A 21,396-nucleotide genomic window follows, 5' to 3' on the forward strand; every position below is an offset into this window, starting at 1 on the left:
CAGAATGAGTCATTTCAGGGCTCTGTCACCTTATGAGAACAGCTGAGGCTGGCCACGCCCACTCATCCCCTGATTTGATGCTATGAGATAAAAAGCTGGTATATCCAGCATTGAGCTGCTGTTCCTCCAGCATTGAGAGGTGGAAGGTGGTTCTATTCTACTTTCCCAATTAGTGACATCACAAATGGGGACGTATTAAAACGGCTTGCTTCATGCACATAGTTCCTAAAATCAAACATTGATGCAAAATTGATGGACAGATTTTATTCACAGTAGGAATTTATTTGGCTGCAGTAGAGACCCCCAATGTGGCACAAAAAGACGAGTTTTGCAAAAAATGTCCCGTCTAAATGCAAGGTACAACTTTAAAAACAAAATCTAATTTATATTCAAAATACAACGCTGAAGACCATACAATGAGTTTATGTAACAGTTGTTTTCTAACAATTAAAAACTCACTCAGAACATTTTCTGTGGTTTACTATATCAATAGCTAAAAAATTGAATCAACAAAGTAAACATGAACTTGGACTATTTAGAGAATTATTGAATTTATATCTTTGGTACATATTTATATTGCCAATGTCAAAGTATGATGCATTATATCAAACATCCATAGTAATTTAATTATTCATAATCGTGAGCTTTTTGAACCCTTATTATTGCTGAATACGTATTTATCATAACTCTGGGTCAACAACAACAATCTCAGTGACAAAAACTCCTTTCTACCCGTGTGTAACTCTAGAGTTTGGGATTTTAACCCTTTGATGCATAATGGTCACTACAGTGGACAGGTACTCAAAATTGTTATTTATTTGTTTTTGCTATTAAGCACAGCTGTTGAAGACTTTATTGCATTTGAGCCCCTCCATTTGGACTTCAGTAAGCCAAGCCAACATATTTCATGCTCAGAATGCACGCTGTCCACTGAGGTGGACATGTAATAAATTATTTGTAAATTATAAAATTTTACAAAAAATATTTGTTGAAATTTATTTCATTCACACCTAAAGATGAATGAAAAAAATTGTTACAAAAATCATGGTTGAAGGTTTCCTAATTCATGCATCAAAGTGTTAATCTAATTTTTCAGTTCTCAATCATCTGACAATATTGTGTATACAAAGCTTTTACAGCTGTGGGAACATTTCTGGCTGACAATCATGAGCAATTTCTTTAACGAAAACATTTCAGCAATCGAAATCAGTCTGTAGATAACAGAACAGACCGTTCTTGGAAAACTCCCAGGTTATTACATACTCTCCTTCTGCATTACTCTCTCTCCGTCTGCTTTGAGACCAGCTGCTGAGGTGTGACCAATGACACAGAGAAGAACGTCTGCTTGAAGGTTTCAGCCTATGTATCTGCTCTCATGAATCCACAGGTTGGATCTGGCCCTGAATGAAGGTAGAGTGCTTTGTCCAGACTCTGAACGCTATGTGTCAAGCTGTTACATTCCTCAGGTCATGTGACTCCGTCTCTGCATGAAAAACCAAACTTCACCCTTTTGTTCTCAGTTTTAAGACTTTTAAACAGATTTTTGGAAGATAGGGAGAGTAAAACAAGGAATGCTCCTTTTGGGTTCTGAGGGTCAGGATGGTGAATATTGTACTGGTTCTCTCATTTCATCAGGATGTTTCACCCTAACAAACTGTTCATTGCTCCTTTTCTCCCTTTCTCCTTTTCTCTTTCCCAGTCTGAAAACAATTCTACTGTGATCAAATCCAAATGAACCCTTTGACCACTTTGCCATTTTCTTTGTTAAAGACAGAAACAAGGAGTCAAGTGAATGGTAGAATATTTCTGCAGCAACTTGCAGAAAACTTTTATTTTAGCAAAAGTGCATTTTATCCACAATGCATAAAAGCTTGGGTCTCATTCAACATGCATTAATTTAAATAAGCTCAAAGGTTGGAATTTCCATGTTCAGTCTTGGAATTCTGACTCTGATAGGTGGATGTTTCTTATCAGCTTTAATCTCTACACCCAATATGAATTATTCATGCATGAAAAGTATTTATAGCTGCATTCTTTTAGCAGCTTTGGTCATTTTTATCTAATTAAATCCATTCCACACACACGGTACTGTCCACCTTATGCACCAAAGGCAAAGAAATGCATTGCCTGATTGTATGACTCAAATTCTTTGGTGCGCTGCTTTAAATATGTTTGTAACAGGCATAGTATTGAGGAAAATCATTTAACAAGCTGCTAACGGGCTCTCATTTCCAACAATGTCATCCCTAAAGGCAGGGCGATGCTAGAACTTCTGCACAGAGATGAGATCACAGCTAGCTTTTCCTGGATCCTGAAAAGCACCCACCCACCCACACAGTGATGTATTGGTTCCATGTGCCATTCTGTTTTCCTCCCCGTCCCATTTGTTGATGTGTTCTTTACTTTTTATATTCTGCATAACTTTAGTCCTGATGTTTGTCCTGATTGTAGATGGAAGCCCAAACCTGGTGACTAAAATAAGAAAAGCCGATGTGGAAAATGGGTTAGAAAACAAAGGAAGCAGTAGAAGAAGGACATGTGTTAGAGTCTGATCCCTGTCCCCACATGTGCTCACTTCATTATCGCTTAGCTGCAACTCATGCTGCAGGAATGCAGTACAGCAAAAACATGCCCACCTCTAAAGTCCCCAGTGATATTAAAGCGTGCGCACACACACACACACACACACACACACACACACACACACACACACACACACACACACACACACACACACACACGCACACGCACACACACACACACACACACACACACACACACACACACACACACACACACAGCTCAATACTTGGCTAATCACTGTGCCACCAAGCCTTGCTTCCTCTACCTTGACTGGACCACAGTAATCGAGCTGCAGGAGTTTACATTGGCTGGAAATTTGATGGACACTAAAAAGATGTCACGGAGTCAGTGGAAAGATGCTGCTAATGAAAAACACATGACCAAATCACCGTGCTGTCTTCCTAACAATAGACAAGTGGGTGGAAGACAGTTGGGCTTTTCCTAACAGACAGCTAGTGTTCAAAGTGCTTGCTGCATTCATCAGATGCACACATAAATTTGCACCACAGTGGGGTTTTTCATGTCTTCTGAGGCAGATCTCTTCCTCCTTTGGTGCACCTAAACATAACAGTTTAGACACTTGAAAGAGCTTGGTGTTCTCCAGAAAGAACTGGGATTAAATCTACCTGGAATGAAGCCAAAGAAGAGGGGGAAAATATGCTGCTGTGACCCTTAGAGGAAAAAAAGCCAAAAAACAAACCCAAAAGGCTGGCTGGTCCACCAAAGAGGAGAGAGGAAGAGGGAGGGCAGGGTTATGGATGAGGAGAAACACAGGAAGGGAGAGAAAGAGGGAGGGGTAGGTAGTCTGAAAAGCAGAGAGAAGTGAAGACGCTAGCTTGTGAGTTGATAAAAAGGGCAGGTACCAGAGAGGTAAGAAAGTTACTTTCTTGTCCTTTGGGACTGTTTTGGGTTGTCTTTGATCAATATGGATGAAATCGGTGAGCAGGTCTGCAGCAGAGTTTCTAACAGAAGGAGATAAAGACAGAGAGGAAGGGTGGTGTTTAAATCCATGGCTCTAACAGCTGAGACGTGCCATTTGGTTTCTATAGAAACACTCAAAGATACAAAGTGGTACTCTGTCGTCTGAGGAGCTGCTACTCTCTGCATCAAGGGCATGTTGCCTCTCTCTATCACACACTCACCTTGAGGTAAAGTTTTCAAATGAGCCGTTTCGAAAATCCGTAGCAGGAAAGTCACCGTTTGTGGAGATTTTTGAAAAGTGCAATGTAAGTATTACTAAAGTAAAACATTTTTCAACTCTGCTGTTAACAAAAACTGAAAAGGAATAATCGGGAAATGTTTTTTTAATCCTCTCAGGAATGCAGTTTTTAACAAACACGCTCTGCTAAATTACCGACACGTTGTTTGCAGAAACTTTCTGCAGAAATGTTCTGCAGAGTGGAAAGAATGCACAAAAACAAACAAAAATCAATCTGTTTAGCTGGCTGGTGATCAGCAGACTGAGTCAGACTGGAAAACAGATTGGAATCTACAGAAAAGGGTGATTTTAATTTTTCTGAAGTGAATCAAACCTTTGATTTCATTTTACGGTTTATTCAATAAGTTCTAACAGTTTTGCTGCTTTTATGTGTCGTTGTGGCTCCCTTTCTCGATAAAATCTGGGATTTTTCCCACAAGAATTCAGCATATCTGTACTTGTGTTGTTTATTCAAACTCACTTTCTAATATCACAGTCAGATGGTTGAATTACGCCCTGAAAGATGTGACTTGTGTTCAAAGCTGCAGTGGTTTGGCAAAGCTCTGGTCCTGACTCTGGTTAGAGGAATGACAGGAACTGTTCTGCCAAAACAAAACCATTACATATGGGGACGTTCTTGTTTTTAAAGACTGACATGAAACCGGCCGCTATTAAATTATGTTGGATAGGAACTAAAGAAGATTTATTTTACAATGAATAATTGATGAAAGATGTGACCACTCCTGACTCTTGTTTCATGTATCATCTTCAGTTTCACCTTGTCGAAACTGATAAGGGAGTTGTGGGTGACTCTCAGCTAAGATCACGTCAAATCGTTTTAGCTCAATGTCTATAAAAAGCAATGAGTCGTGCTCGGTTTGCTCGGGATGACCAGCTTTAATGTGATTGACTGTAAAGTCTAATCAGTTGTAGATTCATGCCCAATGACGACTTTCTGGAAGCTTAAATAAAATCCATCAAGAGATTCACGAGGTTATTCTAACTCAGACAGAAACATGCGTTTCATCTTTTGGCGGCAGCTGTTGATTAACAAATATCCATCTACCAGATAAGGGCTTCCTGCTGTCCGTTTTCTGGTTTTGTATTTTTGTTTGTGTTTTAATGGGTCTCCATATCTACACACCAGTTTTTCTTTGAGGGTCCAGATTCGAAATTAAAACAGAAATGTGAACAGAACCGATGCGTTTCTGCATTTGGCAGAGGCTTCTTTCCACTGCTGCTTACAACTGAAAATGTAAGAATGCAGTTACTACTGAGACTAACAACAAGTCAGAGGTGACGGGGTGAGAAACAGAGTGAAGTAGAGTAGAAGGGAAGTGAAGGTGCTAGGGTTTGAGATGCCCTCTGAAGAGTTGGGTCTTCAAGATGTTTTTGAAGATAGACAGGAACACCTTTATTCTGTTAGTGCTCAGTAGGTTGTTCCACCATCGTGGAATGACACATGAAGAGTCTTGATTGTCTTGAGTGGTGTGTAGGCATGTCTAGTCCAATAGGAGTTATTTAAGTCTTTGCAAAAGGACTGAGGGCTATGCAGGCTGATTGAATTTGATGCAGGCAGCCAAGAGAAGCCAATAGAGTTCAATGAACAGAAGGGTGATGTGTGCGCTTTTGACCTGCTGATTGAAGACCGAATGCGCCACCATGTTCTGCCCCATTTCACAGTACAGGCTGGGAAACCAGTTGGAAGGGCATTGTATTGGGATGGAGATGGGCAGCTGGGCAGCATTTTGTAGTAGGCACGGCCTAATACATCCATCCATCTTCATTTGCTTGTCTGGAGTTGGGTCGCGGGGGCAGCAGCCTGAGCAGAGAGGCCCAGACTTTCCTCTCCCCAGCTACTTAGGCCAGCTCCTCCAGGGGGAATTACTGGCGTTTCCTGGCCATCTGAGACACATAGTCCCTCCTGTGTGTCCGGGGTCTTCCTTTAGGTCTTCTCCTGGCTGGACGTGTCCAAATAAAATCAGGGAGTCTTCCAAAAGGCAACCTAACCAGATGCCAGAGCCACCTCAAAGGTGCTATTTTGATGTGGAGTAGAAGACAATCTCCTCCCTAACACTAACCCTCCTAGATGACCAAACTATTTACTCTATTTCTAAGGGAGAGCCCAGACACCCTGCGGAGAAAACTCATCTTGGCCGTTTGTATCAGTGATCTTAGCTCGTGAACATAGGTGAGGATAGGAACATAGAGCAACCAGTAAACTGAGAGCCTCGCCTGAACAAGACCCTGAGATACCTAAACTTTACTACTTGGGGCAGGACCTCATCCCTGACAAAGAGAAGGCATTCCACGCTTTTGCGAATCAAGACCATGGTCTCGGATTTAGAGGAGCAGATTCTCATCCCAGCTGCTTCAAACACGGCTGTGAACCTCTCCAAAGAGAGACGGATATACGGACACCCTAACCACCTTGGCTGCACCTAGAAATCATGTCCATAAAACTTATGAACAGAATCAGTGACAAAGGGCAGCCTTGGAGGAGCCGAACTCTTGCCGGAAACAAACTCGACTCACTGCCAGTAATGCGGACCAAGCTCTGGCACCGGTCATACAGGGACCTAACTGCCCATATCAAAGGGCCTGGTACCCCATTCTCCTGAAGTACCCCTCACAGTGCCCCCCAAGGGACGCGGTTCTTCTTCTTCTTCTTCTTCTTCTTCTTCTTCTTCTTCTTCTTCTTCTTCTTCTCCTTCTTCTTCTTCTTCTTCTTCTTCTTCTTCTTCTTCTTCTTCTTCTTCTTCTTCTTCTTCTTCTTCTTCTTCAAATGCCTTCTCCAAATCCTCAAAACACGTAGATTGGTTGGGCAAACTCCCACACACCCTCCAGGACCCCCCTAAGGATATAGAGCTGGTCCAGTGTTCCACGGCCAGGACAAAAACCATACTGTTGCTCCTGAATCTGAGGTTCGACAATCCAACAGACCCTCCTTGGAGCAACAGTTGTTGTGTTTGTATTTCATTCTCATTATTTTTCTCTTATTGAAATATAAATACTTTGGTCAACTTGAGCTGTTTTAAATATGCACGGTGACATGTTCTTAAAGTATTACTGAATATTTTCTATCAAATATGTAATAGTTTCTGACTGATACCATAATCAGCAGACCTCACTGACTGAATTGGTTTCTTGGAAAATCTAATACCAACTCAGAGCGAATTTCAGTATCTTCTTTATCCCTTAGGCAAAGTGGTAGCGCAGTAGCCCAGAAACAAGCACTTTTTGGTTTCAGTTTCTTTAAATGAAACAGAGACCCTAACCCCGAAGAGACCTGTAAAACAAGCGGTATTAGCAGAATGGAAAGAATCAATCTGATCTTTGACAGTGGATGGATCCTGATTGTCTCTGTATACGGTTACAGATTTAGCTTCACCCAGTCTGTGTGTCATGAGTCGTGAGGATGGACTACAGTATGATATTCATGTCCTGCCATGAGTCTAGTTCTTATGTTCATGTGTCAAATGCACTTATCAGGGGTCACAAATTCATCAGTGAATCAGAAACTCTGACACCGAGCCTTCATTAGTTGCCAGTAATTCTGGTCCCAACAGCAGCACAACGGGGAAGGAAAGCTGGTTCTGGTTTAGAACTAAGAGGCTGAGAGGGAAAGGGAAGGAAAAGGCCAGGGAATGCTGTCAGAGGAAAATTTAGATGCGTTTTGTCAGCCTAAACTCTGGATCCAAGCCTGGTGAGTTAAATATGACCTGTCAGAGGGTTTACTGTGTTTTTGTCTTCGTGTGACCTTGTTATGATTTCCATAACTTTAGATTTTATGTTAAGATTTCTTTCATTTCTAATGTTTCTTATTTTTATTTTATCTCTTTGGTTGCATCCCAGATTGCTTTTCCGTGAGGATTATTTTCTGCTCTGTGTGTGTGAGCGTTTGTTTTGCTTTGTTCATGGGGCTGGCTGCCTGTGTAGTGACTTTATTTTATTGTTTAAACTTAAAATCTTTAAAATGGTCCACCAGTCTTCTGGATCGTTTTCACAATCCTATCACACACTTTTTATGGCATTAACATTTGTTTTCTGTCCCACTGGTGTACGAATAGAGCCGTTTGTTCCTGAAAGCAGAACATCGTGTCTCTGGTTATGTGAGATATTTGCTCACGAAAAAGATCATCAGACTGCCAGAAAGTCTTATTTTCTTTTGAAAAGTAAATTAAAATCTGCTGAATGTGATCCTTGCATCGTCCGTGCAGCTCAGCTGATTCCTCACATCTGTTGAGGGTTTTTGAAACTGATTGCTTACAGTACGCATCAAACACCTCTCCCCTTCGTTCTGCGTGTCAGATGAATGTGTACTCCATCAGTGCAGTGATCCCTAAATGTAAGCACTCAAATCTAAAATCAGTGGATCGTTAATGAAGCACAGAACATATTATTATGGAAGAGCGGCATGTCTCTTTGTTTTATGTAGTTCATTAGGATTCAATGAAGTTTCCACAGGGCCTCTTCTCCACAGGTCAATGTCCTGTTTCCCGCAACACATTTACTAGCTTTCCCTTTGGATCTCTGGTCTGCAATTTACTTTTCTTTCTAAAAGCATTTTAGTTTCTGCATCTGCATCTTCAGCATATCTGAATTGCATCGAGCTACAAATCTCTCACTTCCTCCTGCTATCAAATAACTGGGAATCAATGTTTTATCGTTTGAATATTACAATGTTTTCTATTCTCATCGCAATGGCTTAAGAATATTCAGTGACTTGTTCGGTTTAGGTTTCTGTCACAGTGCACTGTAAATACTCATCAGTGACACAGGAAAGCCTGGTGAGCACAGTGATTTGATAGAACAGAGCTGTCTGGAGCAGATAAAAGCAAAGAAAAACAGTCTTCCTCTCTCAGAACAGAGAAAATTTTGAGTTTGGTAGGCTGGGAATTGTTGAGTGGCTCAAGCTGGCTGGCACAGAGCTGCAGTAGAGGAATGAAAAGACCTACTTAGTGAGAAGTTATGATTTTCTCCTGCACCTGACTGGAACTGGTCAGGTGCAGGAGCAGGTGCAGTGGCACCAGACACACACACACACTCATGCACACACACACACACACACACACACACACACACACACACACACACACACACACACACACACACACACACACACACACACACACACACATACTCATATCTATGTGTGCAATGTAAGAGTTACACTAAAAAGAGGTGGGAGTAACAAAAATCTAAAAGGGTACACTCCAGATATATCATCTGTCTTGAGCACAAAAACTATTTATATTCAGATGTGTTCTTTCTGGGCTGCACAGTGGTGCAGTGGTTAGTGCTGTTGCCTTGCAGCAAGAAGGTCCTGGGTTGAAATTCCAGCCGGGGGTCTTTCTGCATGGAGTTTGCATGTTCTCCCTGTGCATGTGTGTGTGTTCTCTGCAGGTACTCCAGCTTCCTCCCACAGTCAAAAAGCATTATTGTCGGGTTGACTGGTTTTTCTAAATTGTCCTTAGGTGTGTGTGTGTGTGTGTGTGTGTGTGTGTGTGTGTGTGCATGGTTGTTTGTCCTGTGTGTCTCCGTGTTGCCTTTTGATGAACTGGTAACCTGTCCAGGGTGTACCCCGCCTGCTTGCCCAGAGATTTCTGGAGATAAGCACCAGCCCCCCTGCATGGATAAGCATGTTTAGAAAATGGATGGATGTGTTTTTCTTGCTTCAAGTCAAAGTAAGTGTTTGACAGAGGAGACACAGTGGTAAAGACTTCAAGAGATAATTAGCAACATTTTCATATTTTTAAATAAATTTCTTGAACCAGTATGTGTTAAAATGACCCTTTACAAGGTTAATGAAAGGCCACCCAACCCCATCACCCCTGTGGTCAGAATATTCCACTGGCAGGCCACTCTGTTGGGACTTAGAAAAAATGTAGCTGACGTACCTGAAGCTGCAGTCTGATTCTAGCCTGTTGCATATTTTAGGTCTTGAACACAGCTAATTTGTTTAATTTAGTGATTAATCTCTCCTGTGGACACCGAGGAAGACTGAGGAGACATTTCAGCTGTTAGATGAACACACAGCGAGGAGATAAGTTTTGCTTTCGGTTCTACAAATGGACACTAGGGGGTGCTCAAAGCAATCCAAAGCTGCCTAGTTCCCAATTAAAAGCTGCAATGGCAGGTTTGAAAGACCAATCTCTTACATAGCTCTAGCATGTTTCTCAAAAACCATATGCATTGAATCCTTTACACGCTACCTATAGGAGGCCCTCAGTACTGTGAGTGTTACCATTTTCATCCTTTTTAATCCGAACCCAACAGGAATCAGATCAATTTCCAGACAAAGGTTCAGCTCTGAGGTGTGTCTGTGCAGGAAGACTAACCTTTTCCTGAGTGATCTATGCCAGTAACCTTCTCTTTCACACAAACGCTTTCACTTTCTGCGTTTCATAAATCAAGCGAAACTTGTTTTCATGTTTGCTTTGGCACCATGTCTCAGCTAATCCATGTCTTACAATTGTCTCTTTAAACAATCTGAATAAAAACAAATTGACTAAGAATGCTGACAACCTTTGCAACAGAAATATTCTCGTGCTCTGCTCCAAACCAATAACTGAGTTGTCATACTCTTGGCTCAGCTCAGACGTCATCATTTTAACCCATTAAGGCATGAGTTCCATTTTTAAAAACATCTGTTTCCTTTTGGTTCCCTGTAGGACAATGAAAGCGGGCGTGGGACTCCTCTCTTCATTGATTCTGTTCCTACTGATAGGGGCCGTGTTCACTCAGAGACCTCGGCCAAAGAAGCCCACCAGACGTCCAGCCACGACCAGGCGACCTTCAGTCCCCAAGCCTGTCACTCCAGCAGCACTAGAACCCCAGGAGCCCACAGACTTTCCCCCGCCCATCCTAGGCCCTCCTTCCTTCTTCCCCGACTGCCCCCGTGAATGCTTATGCCACCCAAGCTATCCAGAATCTCTCAACTGTGAGAACCGGAACCTCCGTGCAGTCCCAGTCATCCCACAGAGAGCACACTACCTGTACCTACAGAACAACTACATCTCAGAGTTGACTGCAGAGGCCTTCAACAATGCCACAGATGTCCGCTGGATCAATCTGGCAAACAACCGCATTCAGAAAATAGACAAACAGGTCCAAGAGCCTCCTCTCACATCACAGCTGGTGTAAAATACACCAAATATGTATTCTGGTCGTCTCCTCTGCAGGTTTTCCAGAAGATCCCAGCACTGCTGTATTTGTACATACAACGAAACCAGCTAAATGAAGTCCCATCAGGTCTCCCAACAAGTCTGGAGCAAATTCGCCTTGACAGGAATCGCATTTCAAAGATTCCTGCTGGTGCCTTCAACAAGCTGGAGAACCTGACTCTGCTCGACCTGCACTACAATCAGGTGAGCCTCACTGCAGCAGGAAAAGGGATGTTTCTGGAGCATATGTGAGAGTTTGATGTCTTCTCTGTCAGCTGAGTGACACTGCCCTGGGAAAGGGCACCTTCAAGGACCTGAAGAGCCTTATGCAGCTCAACTTGGCTCACAATGTTTTGAAGAAGATGCCATCTGGCGTACCGAGCAACCTCATTCAGCTTTTCCTGGACAAGAACCGCATAGAAGACATCCCAAAGCAAGTACACAGTGCACACACAGTCACATGGCTTAGAGGGAAATTAATGTCCAAGTACTGAACACAGGGGAAAACGGATGTGATGTGAACTTTTATATTTGGGTGTCTGCTTTGTGTGTTTTTATTCAGAGATTATTTTAAAGAATTCACTCATCTGGCATTTGTGAGGCTGAACTACAACCAGCTGAATGATAAAGGAGTTCCCAAGGCCGTGTTCAATGTGTCCAGCCTGCTGGACCTGCAGCTGGCCCACAACCAGCTCACAGTGGTTCCTCTCTTCAACACGCACCTGGAGCACCTGCATCTCAACCACAACAGCATTGAGAGTGAGTAAAAAAACACACTGACTGATTTCATCTCTTTGAGTTTCGGTGAATCAACAGCTTTTGCATTGCATATCTTAAATGTTCAGAGTTGAATTTGTCAGCTACTTTCTTGGCTTCCAGATGTTAAGATGTTTTTTTTTATTATTATTTTGAAAAAAGCTTGAAGGAGACAGGACTGAGTGGTTGCCAACTTTAGGGAATTTAAATAAAAAATGCTGGGGTGGGGGCTGTTCTCAGATGTCTTGGGTTAGGGTCAGCTGCGGTACACAGCAAGTTGTTCTCTCCAACCACCACCAACAGGCAAGGCAGGTAAAGTGTCTTGCCCAAAGACACAATGAGACAGAGTGAGTGGGTCATCGTATGGCAATTAGAAAGTGACAATTCTAACCCTGCATAGGCAAGCTGAACCTTCAGTATCCATCTGATTGTCTAAAAGTTTCAGTGGGATTTATACTGGTGCCCAAAAACCTGCAGCAAGATGGTGGGGGTGTCACAGAATGAGCGTCTGCCTGTGATGATGTAGCAGTGACGTGCCTTTTGAAAAGAGAGAAATGTACATTAGAAAATAAGTATGCTGTCACTATAACATCAGTTCAGCCCGTATGTAACGTAAGACAAGCACCATTGCTCCTCTCTTTTAAGACTCCTTTTTACCCCCAGCTTTAATGCATATGCCACGCTAACTGCCAGTAATGTTTCTTTCTACCCAGTTGACCACATAAATAATGTCTGAACGGTCTGAAACAAAAACGTCTCTGTCAACACGTGTGTCCAACTCCCCACCTGAGCTGATGGAGACATACAGTATAAATCAGGCTTAACTGCTGAATTATCTCCTCAGCATTCTTTGGGTTCTGCAGGAGCAGCTAATCACTCACTTTATCAGAGGTGTGGACTTGAGACACATGACTTGGACTCAAGTCATTATTTTAATGACGTCTGACTTGACTTGATAAAATCTATAAAGACTTACGACTTGACTCAGTCTTGAACGCCAATGACTTGCGACTTCACTCGGCTTGCATCTGTTGACTTGATGATGACTTGAGCGTATTTGATATTTTAGCATAAAAGTGGCACGACATGGACAAAAAATATGAATCATCCTTGGTTCTGGGTTTGATCTTGTTCTGCTAAATGCAGCAGCACTTTATTTATAATCAGTTTCAGTTTCTGCTTGTTTGAGCAAACAAATGAAGCTTTAAGAAGCTTTATTTCTGGAATGTATTTATTATCATCATCATTAAATTGAAGTTGGACAGATGACTTGATTATGACTTGAAAATTCAAAGTTAAGGATTTGGCCTTGACTTGGACTTCCACATCATTGGCTTTGGGCTCGACTTGGACTTGGTTGCCTTTGACTCGGACTTGACTTGAGACTTGACTGGAAAGACTTGTGACTTAACTGTAACTTGCAAAGCAGTGACTTGGTCACACCTCTGCACTTTATTCAAACCTGCAGTGTTCAAACAGGGAAACATTAAACGCTGGCAGGAAACTGGCACTCGGGATGGTTAATGCTACAATGGGCTAAACCAACAATCCGATGTAGAGTAACGTTTAAGATGGATCAGATTTGCCTTTTTTACTTTTTTTTCTGAGCGACCTGTTATAAAGTATCTCTCCTGATCTTGCTTTACTGATAGACATCAACGGCACTGAGATCTGTCCATGTGAGACACAGGCCGACCTGGTTGATGACAGTCTGGTGCCGAGGCTAAGGTAATTCACAGTCTGTCACGCAAGGGAGCACATGATCTGGTACTGCAGCATGCTAGCATGACGAGGAGTTTTTAAAAGGCCGAGTCACCGTGACGACACATTAAAGCAGCCGTTTTGGTGTTTCAGGTACCTGCGTTTGGATGGGAACCACTTGCATCCTCCCATCCCTATGGATGTCATCATGTGCTTCAGGCACCTTCACTCCATTGTCATTTAAGGGCGTTCACCCATGAAACCCCATAGACGACTGCAGCACACATTGGAAGTTCAAGACAACACAGGCTCAGTGAAAGTTTCAAGCTTCACGCAAGCTGTGAAAGAGGGACTCCACACAATGTTTTTGTTTTTAATGAAAATCAAAAAGTTGAACTACAAATAGAAGAAAAGCAGAGGTTTGCATGCGTGTCATTTTATCAGAAAATGACCAAAAAAATGTGTGTTTTCCAGCAGACGAAATGAGAGTTTAGGAGCTACCAGTGACAGACAGACCTGCACCTTCAAAGTTCTCAATGTAAAAGTAACATCTTTTTATTCTTGACAATCATAGTCTCATGAATATTATTCCTTTGTATAAAGACTCTTTGTACATTGATGGAAAATAAAATGTCTTCGGTCATTTGTTTATGTTTGATCTCTAATTTCTATTTTATTTATTTCATTTTCAGGTTTTAATTACAAAATCTCTGACCTTAAAGGTGCAGTATATTAGGACGTACGTTTAGGGCATCCTCAGGTGTCTTGTCTCAGGTCTCAGGTGTCAGACTTCAGACCATGGAAAAAAAGCCTCACGTTATTGACCCTTTGCACCGACGTCACCCAATCACGTGGGTCCACCATGCTGGACGGCAAAAGCATGTAAACAGTGAGCGACACGAGTACTAAACAAAGGGAAAAGTAGAGCCTGAAATTGTTTTTGTGATCAAAACAAAAACAAAACTCCTCCAGCATTCCTTCAACTAGTTCATGCCCAGTTCAGTTATCAGAAGAAGTAGCGCAGCAGGTGCTCATATAGCGTTGTGTTAACTAGCTTACCAACGTTAGCTTACGTTCTCTCTGCAGCTGTTCACCGATGTAAACATGTTGCTGACTTTGCCTAAATTCACCCCTCTGGATTTATAACATTATGTTATAAACAGCTTTTCACTTTACACCAAAGCTGATTTTTAAAAAGTCCGGATTCCTACCAGCTTCAGCTGCTGGTGGTGTTACCGGGTTCAGCTGCTGCTCTCACACCGGAATGAGAAGATCTCTGAACGCCGACGCTAATATAAATAAATAAAGTAATTTAAACATGTAATCATACATTGGAGCTTTAATATTAATTATTGTCTCGCTTTACACTACAGTGGACAGCGCGCAGCCTCCGTGGTGAAATACCCATCCATCAGGAATATCAATAACTAGTATAAACACATCACATTTTTCCCTGTCCCCGTCTTCCTCGTGAAATAAATGAATGTTAATCTTACCCGGTAAAAACATGTTCGCTGCAAATCTGAGGCCTGCTAGTCTGCTTGATTGATCGCTGCAGTTCATCTCCGTCCTCAGTCTCCATCAAAGTTGTTAAAAAAAGCAAAACTAGTTGACTTTACATCCTTGTCTGTTAGTGCAGCCGACCACGCAGCAAGCTAAAACCATTTTACTGTCAAATCAACTAAATAAAAGCTATAAAAGGCTACAAACTGGCTTGTTTTGACTAGCTTCACTGGAGTTTCTACGGGTGTAAACGGTCTTTTTGCCGTCCATCAGGGCGAAGGGGGCGGTCACATGAGTGGCGTGATGTCACGTGCAAAGAGCCAATAGGAAAAACTGCTTCAGGAGACATCCTCAGGTTTCAGGTTTCAGGTCACAGGTGTCAGATTTCAGACCATGGGGGGGAAAAAACCTCAGGCTTCAGGACAAAAAGCTTCAGGAAAAAATGTCAAACCAAAAGGCTTCAGGAAAAAAACTGTCAGAAACAACACTCTGATAGAATTTACTAAACTAGGAGACTCCATCAAAGGGTGCCGTTGTCACATCGCAAAGTACTTGGCATGATGTCATCATATTGGGCTTTTAACTGCACTACAATAAGTTTAAATTATTCCGCCTTTTAACAGTATATTTGCTACAATAAATGTTATAATGAGTTGCAGCTTGGTTTCTGACACCTGAGACCTGAGGATGTCCTAAAAGTGTGGGATTGCTGTGTCTCTTGCGAGCTAATACTCCAGCACCAACAACTGTAATTTGACAATGGCCGGCAAAAAGCTGCAGAGATGTTTAAAGTGGTTGCAGTAACCAACTTTTACCACAGGATGTCATTTTTACTTAATTTCTGCATAAAGCACCTTTAAAGCTTCAATCTGTCGAAATAAGTTTTGGAAAGGTTGAAAACAGTTATCGTCTTCCCTGTTTTTGCTCTTGGGACAACGTCAGTGTGTGGAAACAGATGTGGAGCTACAAGCTAGTGACAATTCAGCTACTGTTATGCTTCCTGGGGTGGGGGAGGACAAGGACTGCCTGAGGTAAGGGTGGAAGCAGATGAGAAGGTGTGAAAGTGTGTGTGTGTGTGTGTGCGTGCGTGCGTGCGTGCGTGCGTGCGTGCGTGCGTGTGTGTGTGTGTGTGTGTGTGTGTGTGTGTGTGTGTGTGTGTGTGTGTGTGTGTGTGTGTGTGTGTGTGCGTGTGTGTGTGCGTGTGTGTGTGTGTGGTTAGAACAGGGATGTCCAAACTTGTCAAGACGAGGGACAAAATCATGAAGTTAAAACTCCTCACGGGCCACAAAAAATACATTTTTTTAAGGCCACTGAAAATAAAATAAATAATTCTGAGAAAAAAGTTCAGAATTCTCTTTTTCTTTTTAGTGGCCCTCTTCTGTACAAAAAGGTCTAAAATAGATATTGGTAAAAATTAGAACATAAAATATAATATATATGAATTCATATCAACAGAGAGACTTAACACCACAATTCTAAAAATGCTAGTGAGGGCCACATTGAACCACTCCAAGAGCCGCAAATGGCCCCCGGGCCGCACTTTGGACACACCTGGGTTAGAATGTTTCTAACTAGTGAATGTCTCTGGTCAGATTCTAAACCTCTGTCTAACATGACATTTTTACTCAGCTTGATAACAAATCACCTCTTTAAACAGTTGTTAACATTTGGTTTGTGTCAGAAAAAACGTATCAAACTGAAGTTTTTTTTTAAAGTTTGTTGCCGACATCATATTTAGCCAACATTTCATTAACTTTGGTCTCATAATCAGAAAATGTATTTTTAGAAGTGCCTGTTTTCTCTTTTGATGAGAATCAAAGTTTTTCTCAAACTGTGTTCCTGTTCAGAACGCTTCATGACGACCCCTGCTGGCCTTCAGTTATGTAATCAATACATTTACACCTCTGACTTGTGAAAGGGGCCTTCCCCCATGAGTTTAGCTTTTGTCCTTAAAGAAAGAAATTTGGGAATTTTGCATTAGTTGTAAGACTATTGTCCTTAAATGACTCAGTGACTCTCAGTGAACACAGATAATTCCTGTGTCAGGTGAAACTCCCAGCTGGACTTCCAGCTGTCAATGTAAATGGCCAAACCGGTTTAGCGGGTGTTTCTGAAAAAAACTACATGCACGACAGGAGACCAGAATCCAGAGAAAACGTGCACTGATTAAATAAATATTGGCAGCTTGAGGAGGAGGCTTTCTGCGCCGTTTCAGACTGAGTTATTGATCCGACCAACAACGGGAACAGAAGTCCGTTTTCACACATGTTTCATCCTGTCACCCTTTCCCAGATGTTAGAGGATCAGAGGACTGATAATGATTTAATTCAATTCAATTGAATTCAAGTTTATTTATATAGCGCCAAATCACGACAAGAGTCATCTCAAGGCACTTCACACTTCAAACACATATTTAATCTGATGAGTGACTCACAATAGATAAGCAGAAAACCACTCACACTGAAGTTGCTTAAGTTACAAGACGAGGCTCTACGTCAGAAAGGAGGAAATGCTCACTCATTTTCTTTATCTCGTGCTGAGTCCTGTCCTGGAAGTTTCTTTGATTGCATCACACTTCCTTCTCCTGTGTGTGCCAGCCAGCAGCTCCATGCACACGCTGATTCTGCAAAGGGAGGCTGAACGAGGCAGGTGATTCCCCTCATCAAGCTGCTATAAGAGGCGAAAGGATGGAGACACAAAGGTACACGTTCACTGGGACTCTTCCTCCGCTGACACACACAGGTGAGTCTAAACACAGGTGTGTTTATGGGCCAGGATGGATTTGTGTGAGAAAAGTAATTTCTCTACTTTTTAACGTTATTTATGTAGTTTTTATTGAAAAACAGACTTTTATTTATTTATTTATTTATTATTTGTTTTTATTATTATTTATTTATTTATTATTTATTTTTATTTATTTGTTCATTTATTTATTTATTTAAAAGACATGATTATCTGAAAAGTTTGAACTAAACAGAATGTACCATTAGCTTCATCGCCAGGTAACTACGATGACCAGGATTGCCTCCTCCGCCTCCTCGCTCTTCCTTATCCTCATCATCCTTGGATGCGCAAGGGGGCTGGTGAGGGGACGAACTCTGCACGCAGATGGCTGCTCTGCCAACGTTCACACACACGAGCTGCGCAAATACTACTCTGACATCCAACTACACGCTGTGAGTTTAAATCACGGATCAGTTCATCTGACCCAGAATAGGATGATGTTCAAAACACCTCTAAAGATCCAAAACTAGGAAAAGCACGATAATAAATGTGGTGTTGGTTTTACCTGACAGATATCAGGAGACACTGAAATGGGAGTGAAGCTTCTGAATAAATCTATGCTCAAAGATGTTCAGGTAAAGCCTTTTGCGTGGGTTCGTACATCACTTTTACGTTATCTATCTACCTGATCTGAAGAGATCCAGCTCCATCAGAACGTAAACTCATGTGTGTGTGTGTATGCGCGTGTGTGTGTGTGTGTGTGTGTGTGTGTGTGTGTGTGTGTGTGTGTGTGTGTGTGTGTGTGTGTGTGTGTGTGTGTGTGTGTGTGTGTGTGTGTGTGTGTGTGTGTGTGTTTGTTTCTAGGAGGGTCAGACGTGCTGTTTTCTGCGTCTCCTACTACGTTTCTACATTGAGAGAGTTTTCATAAACTACAAGTCCTCTGAGCCTCACCAGCAACGCAGCTCCAGCGCCCTGGCCAATGCTTTTGTCAGCCTCAGAAGAGACATGCACAAATGTGTAAGTTGTTTCACTCATAATAGTTATTCACTGATAAGATGTGCCGAGAAGCATCCCCGAGTGTTGTTGCTTTGCTCTTTGCAGCACTGCAGCTGTGGAGAAGAAACCCAGAGAACAATTGACTCAGTGAGTTCTAGATTCGATGAGGTAAGTACAGGCTTTTACTCAACCAGTACTTTATTAATGCAGCTCAGTAATTACAAGACGCAACACAACATGAGCATCAGAATTACATGTAGCACTCTCCATGGATGAACAACACTATCTTTCTCCTGCACAGCTTCAGGTCCAGCAGGCGGCACTGAAAGCATTGGGAGAACTGGGCACAGTGCTAGGGTGGCTGGAAGAACTGGCACCAAACCCGTGATCATGATGCCGACCTGCACGGAGAACACAGACGTGTTCTTTTGTGCAGTTATGCTTGCCATTTTGCATTTCTGTCATGGTGCTGGAATTAACTTAAGACTCAGTGTGTGTGTGTGTGTGTGTGTGTGTGTGTGTGTGTGTGTGTGTGTGTGTGTGTGTGTGTGTCCTCTAACTTATGAAGTGCTTTTGAAGATATATTTATGGTTTTGTATTATAAAATGGTAATAAGGATTATTTTTCTATATTTAAATTGTGTTCAAAACTGAGTTGTAATAAAAATTCTAATGAACAGAACTCGTTTGTTCTGTTGAATTTCTTTTCAAAGATCTGTTGTCTATCACCATCTAGTGGTGCTGCCTGTCAGTGACACTAATAATAAAGAATAAATTACACTTGTACAGGTGAAACTGGAAAAACAAGAATAGGATTGAAAAGTCAATTTATTTCAGAAATCCAACTCAGACCGAGAGACCATCTAAAGGCTCAGGAACCCTTTGCAGGTGATTCACTAGCCGATTAGAGTGTGACACTTTGAGTCTAGAATATTGAACCTTTTCATAGCATTCTAACTGTCTGAGATTTTGAATGTGGGATCTTCATTAGTTGTAAGTCATTATCCAAATCATTATAACAAATAAAGGCTTCAGATATCTGACTTTGCCTGTAATGAGTCTAGTTCACATATTAGTTTCACCTTTTGAGAGTAATCACTGGCATATGAACCTTTGGACCATATTCTTATATTTCCAGTTTCAGCTGTATTGGTTTTCTAAGTAATAGGATGCCAAAGTGTTTTACACAATAGGCAGTCATTTATTCATTCACAAACTGAAAGGGACATATACTGTTTACTATCAAGTTGTTGGTAATTGAAAAAGTAGTTTGGGATTTTTTCAGAGCCCACTGTGTTTCTAATTCCCCATTAGCATTTTTAGCTCATTGTTGCTAGCCTTTTTCACACGATTAGAGTGAAACAAAAAGATGCCGTGAACTCTTACAGGTACAAGAAACAACTTCTGAGTTGCTCCTTACTGGCTTAGGATCTCTACAAAACACTGTTGCATTTTACAAATACCAACGGTGCAGCAGTGTTAGCTCAGCGTAGATTCAGCAAACTCGCAGGCTCATAGTTTATAAATAGTAGCAACATCCCTCCTAACATGTTGGTGGAGCTCGGTTCCGACTATCGGCTTGTGGAGCTCTCGGGAGACCGATGTTTTCCACCTGGTTCTCCCCTCCCCGCAGCTCAGCGTATCTCTGTCTGATCGCGGCTTCTGTCTGCTGTGCGGGCTGCCGGCTTGTGGAGCTCTGGGATGGAAACCTTTCCCTGGCTCTCCCCAGCGGCAGCTCTGCGCATCTCAGATCGCAGCGGCGCTTGTCTGCTGTGCGGCTGCCGGCTTGTTGAGCTCTCGGGAGACCTCTGTGTTCCACCCGGTTTTACCCAGCGGTCAGCCCGGCATATCTCTGACTCAGAAGCTCTGGTGTTGTGCACACTTAACTCCGGTTGTAGCTAGGTTGCTACCTCCGTTAGTTTAGCTCCCATCTCCGCGTTAGCTTTGGGTTAGCTTCAGGTTAGCTTGTAGCTAGTTCGACCGGGTGTCGTCAGGTGATCCCAGCCTTACAGCCACACCCTCAGCTCCACCTCTCTTCCCTTTTGTGGAATTGTCTGGGCTTGACGGAACCTGTGACATGGTCAAAATGGCGGTGGTGGCCACCTCCCAGTTATCTTCAAAAATGTGTTATTGGAACCATTGTCCAATATTTATATGTCGATGGCTGAGAAGGAAATCTGTTTCAACATAACTTCCTTCCAACATGACTGAGACATTAGACTGATTAGTGATTATTTCTCTGTAAAATTCTTACATGTTGTACCTTCATTACTAAACACATTTTCATCTTTTAAATTAATTCTAATTAACACAATAAGCCTTTATTTTAATATAAAATATTCTGCTGTACTGATGCATTCTGAACACATTGGTAAGCATTTAGATTTTAGTTGTTCTATGTAAAATAATTCTTCATTAAAAGAAGCTATGGGGAATAAAACAACAAACAGTTTCATTTAGAGATTATTACAAATAAATGTTATAAATTAGTATATCAGAAATTAAAGCATTCACCTTGTTTTCTCATTTGACCTCTGTCCAGCAGGTGGCAGCAGAGCATGTGTTGTTTGAAATATAATTCATCATTAGATAAATGCAGACTTGATTTACTTATCTCCTTTGTGCTGGTTTATGCGTTTTTGACTGTGGTGCAATGATCAGTCATACCAAAGGTTTGCAATAAATCACAGAGGGAGCGCACTTTCTCTCACGCAGCCCCAAAACTCTGGAACTCTCTGCCCCTCTAAGTACAGTACATTTGGCTCCTTCC

General features: G+C 42.0%; 2 protein-coding genes across 4 annotated transcripts; both read left to right on the plus strand.

Annotated features, from left to right (window-relative positions):
- The first annotated feature begins 1,391 nt into the window (after positions 1-1,391).
- prelp (proline/arginine-rich end leucine-rich repeat protein) lies at positions 1,392-14,055 on the plus strand. Of its 3 annotated transcripts, none has more exons than XM_070549300.1 (7): positions 1,392-1,410; positions 10,456-10,891; positions 10,966-11,151; positions 11,223-11,380; positions 11,510-11,706; positions 13,356-13,431; positions 13,558-14,055. In XM_070549300.1, the coding sequence occupies exons 2-7, from the start codon at positions 10,460-10,462 to the stop codon at positions 13,646-13,648; spliced, it is 1,140 nt and encodes a 379-aa protein (XP_070405401.1). In that variant the 5' UTR covers positions 1,392-1,410; positions 10,456-10,459; the 3' UTR covers positions 13,649-14,055. The 3 variants fall into 3 exon arrangements, with proteins under 3 accessions (XP_070405401.1, XP_015815076.1, XP_015815075.1); XM_015959590.3 differs by lacking the exon at positions 1,392-1,410 and adding an exon at positions 3,321-3,453; XM_015959589.3 differs by lacking the exon at positions 1,392-1,410 and adding an exon at positions 3,580-3,809.
- A 3,814-nt stretch (positions 14,056-17,869) lies between these two features.
- Positions 17,870-19,058, plus strand: il19l (interleukin 19 like). The gene is made up of 5 exons (XM_054750244.2): positions 17,870-18,083; positions 18,204-18,266; positions 18,496-18,648; positions 18,733-18,795; positions 18,929-19,058. The coding sequence occupies exons 1-5, from the start codon at positions 17,919-17,921 to the stop codon at positions 19,013-19,015; spliced, it is 531 nt and encodes a 176-aa protein (XP_054606219.1). The 5' UTR covers positions 17,870-17,918; the 3' UTR covers positions 19,016-19,058.
- Positions 19,059-21,396: the final 2,338 nt, after the last annotated feature.

Source organism: Nothobranchius furzeri, chromosome 3 (assembly GCF_043380555.1).
Source record: "Nothobranchius furzeri strain GRZ-AD chromosome 3, NfurGRZ-RIMD1, whole genome shotgun sequence".
NCBI classification, from domain to species: domain Eukaryota; kingdom Metazoa; phylum Chordata; class Actinopteri; order Cyprinodontiformes; family Nothobranchiidae; genus Nothobranchius; species Nothobranchius furzeri.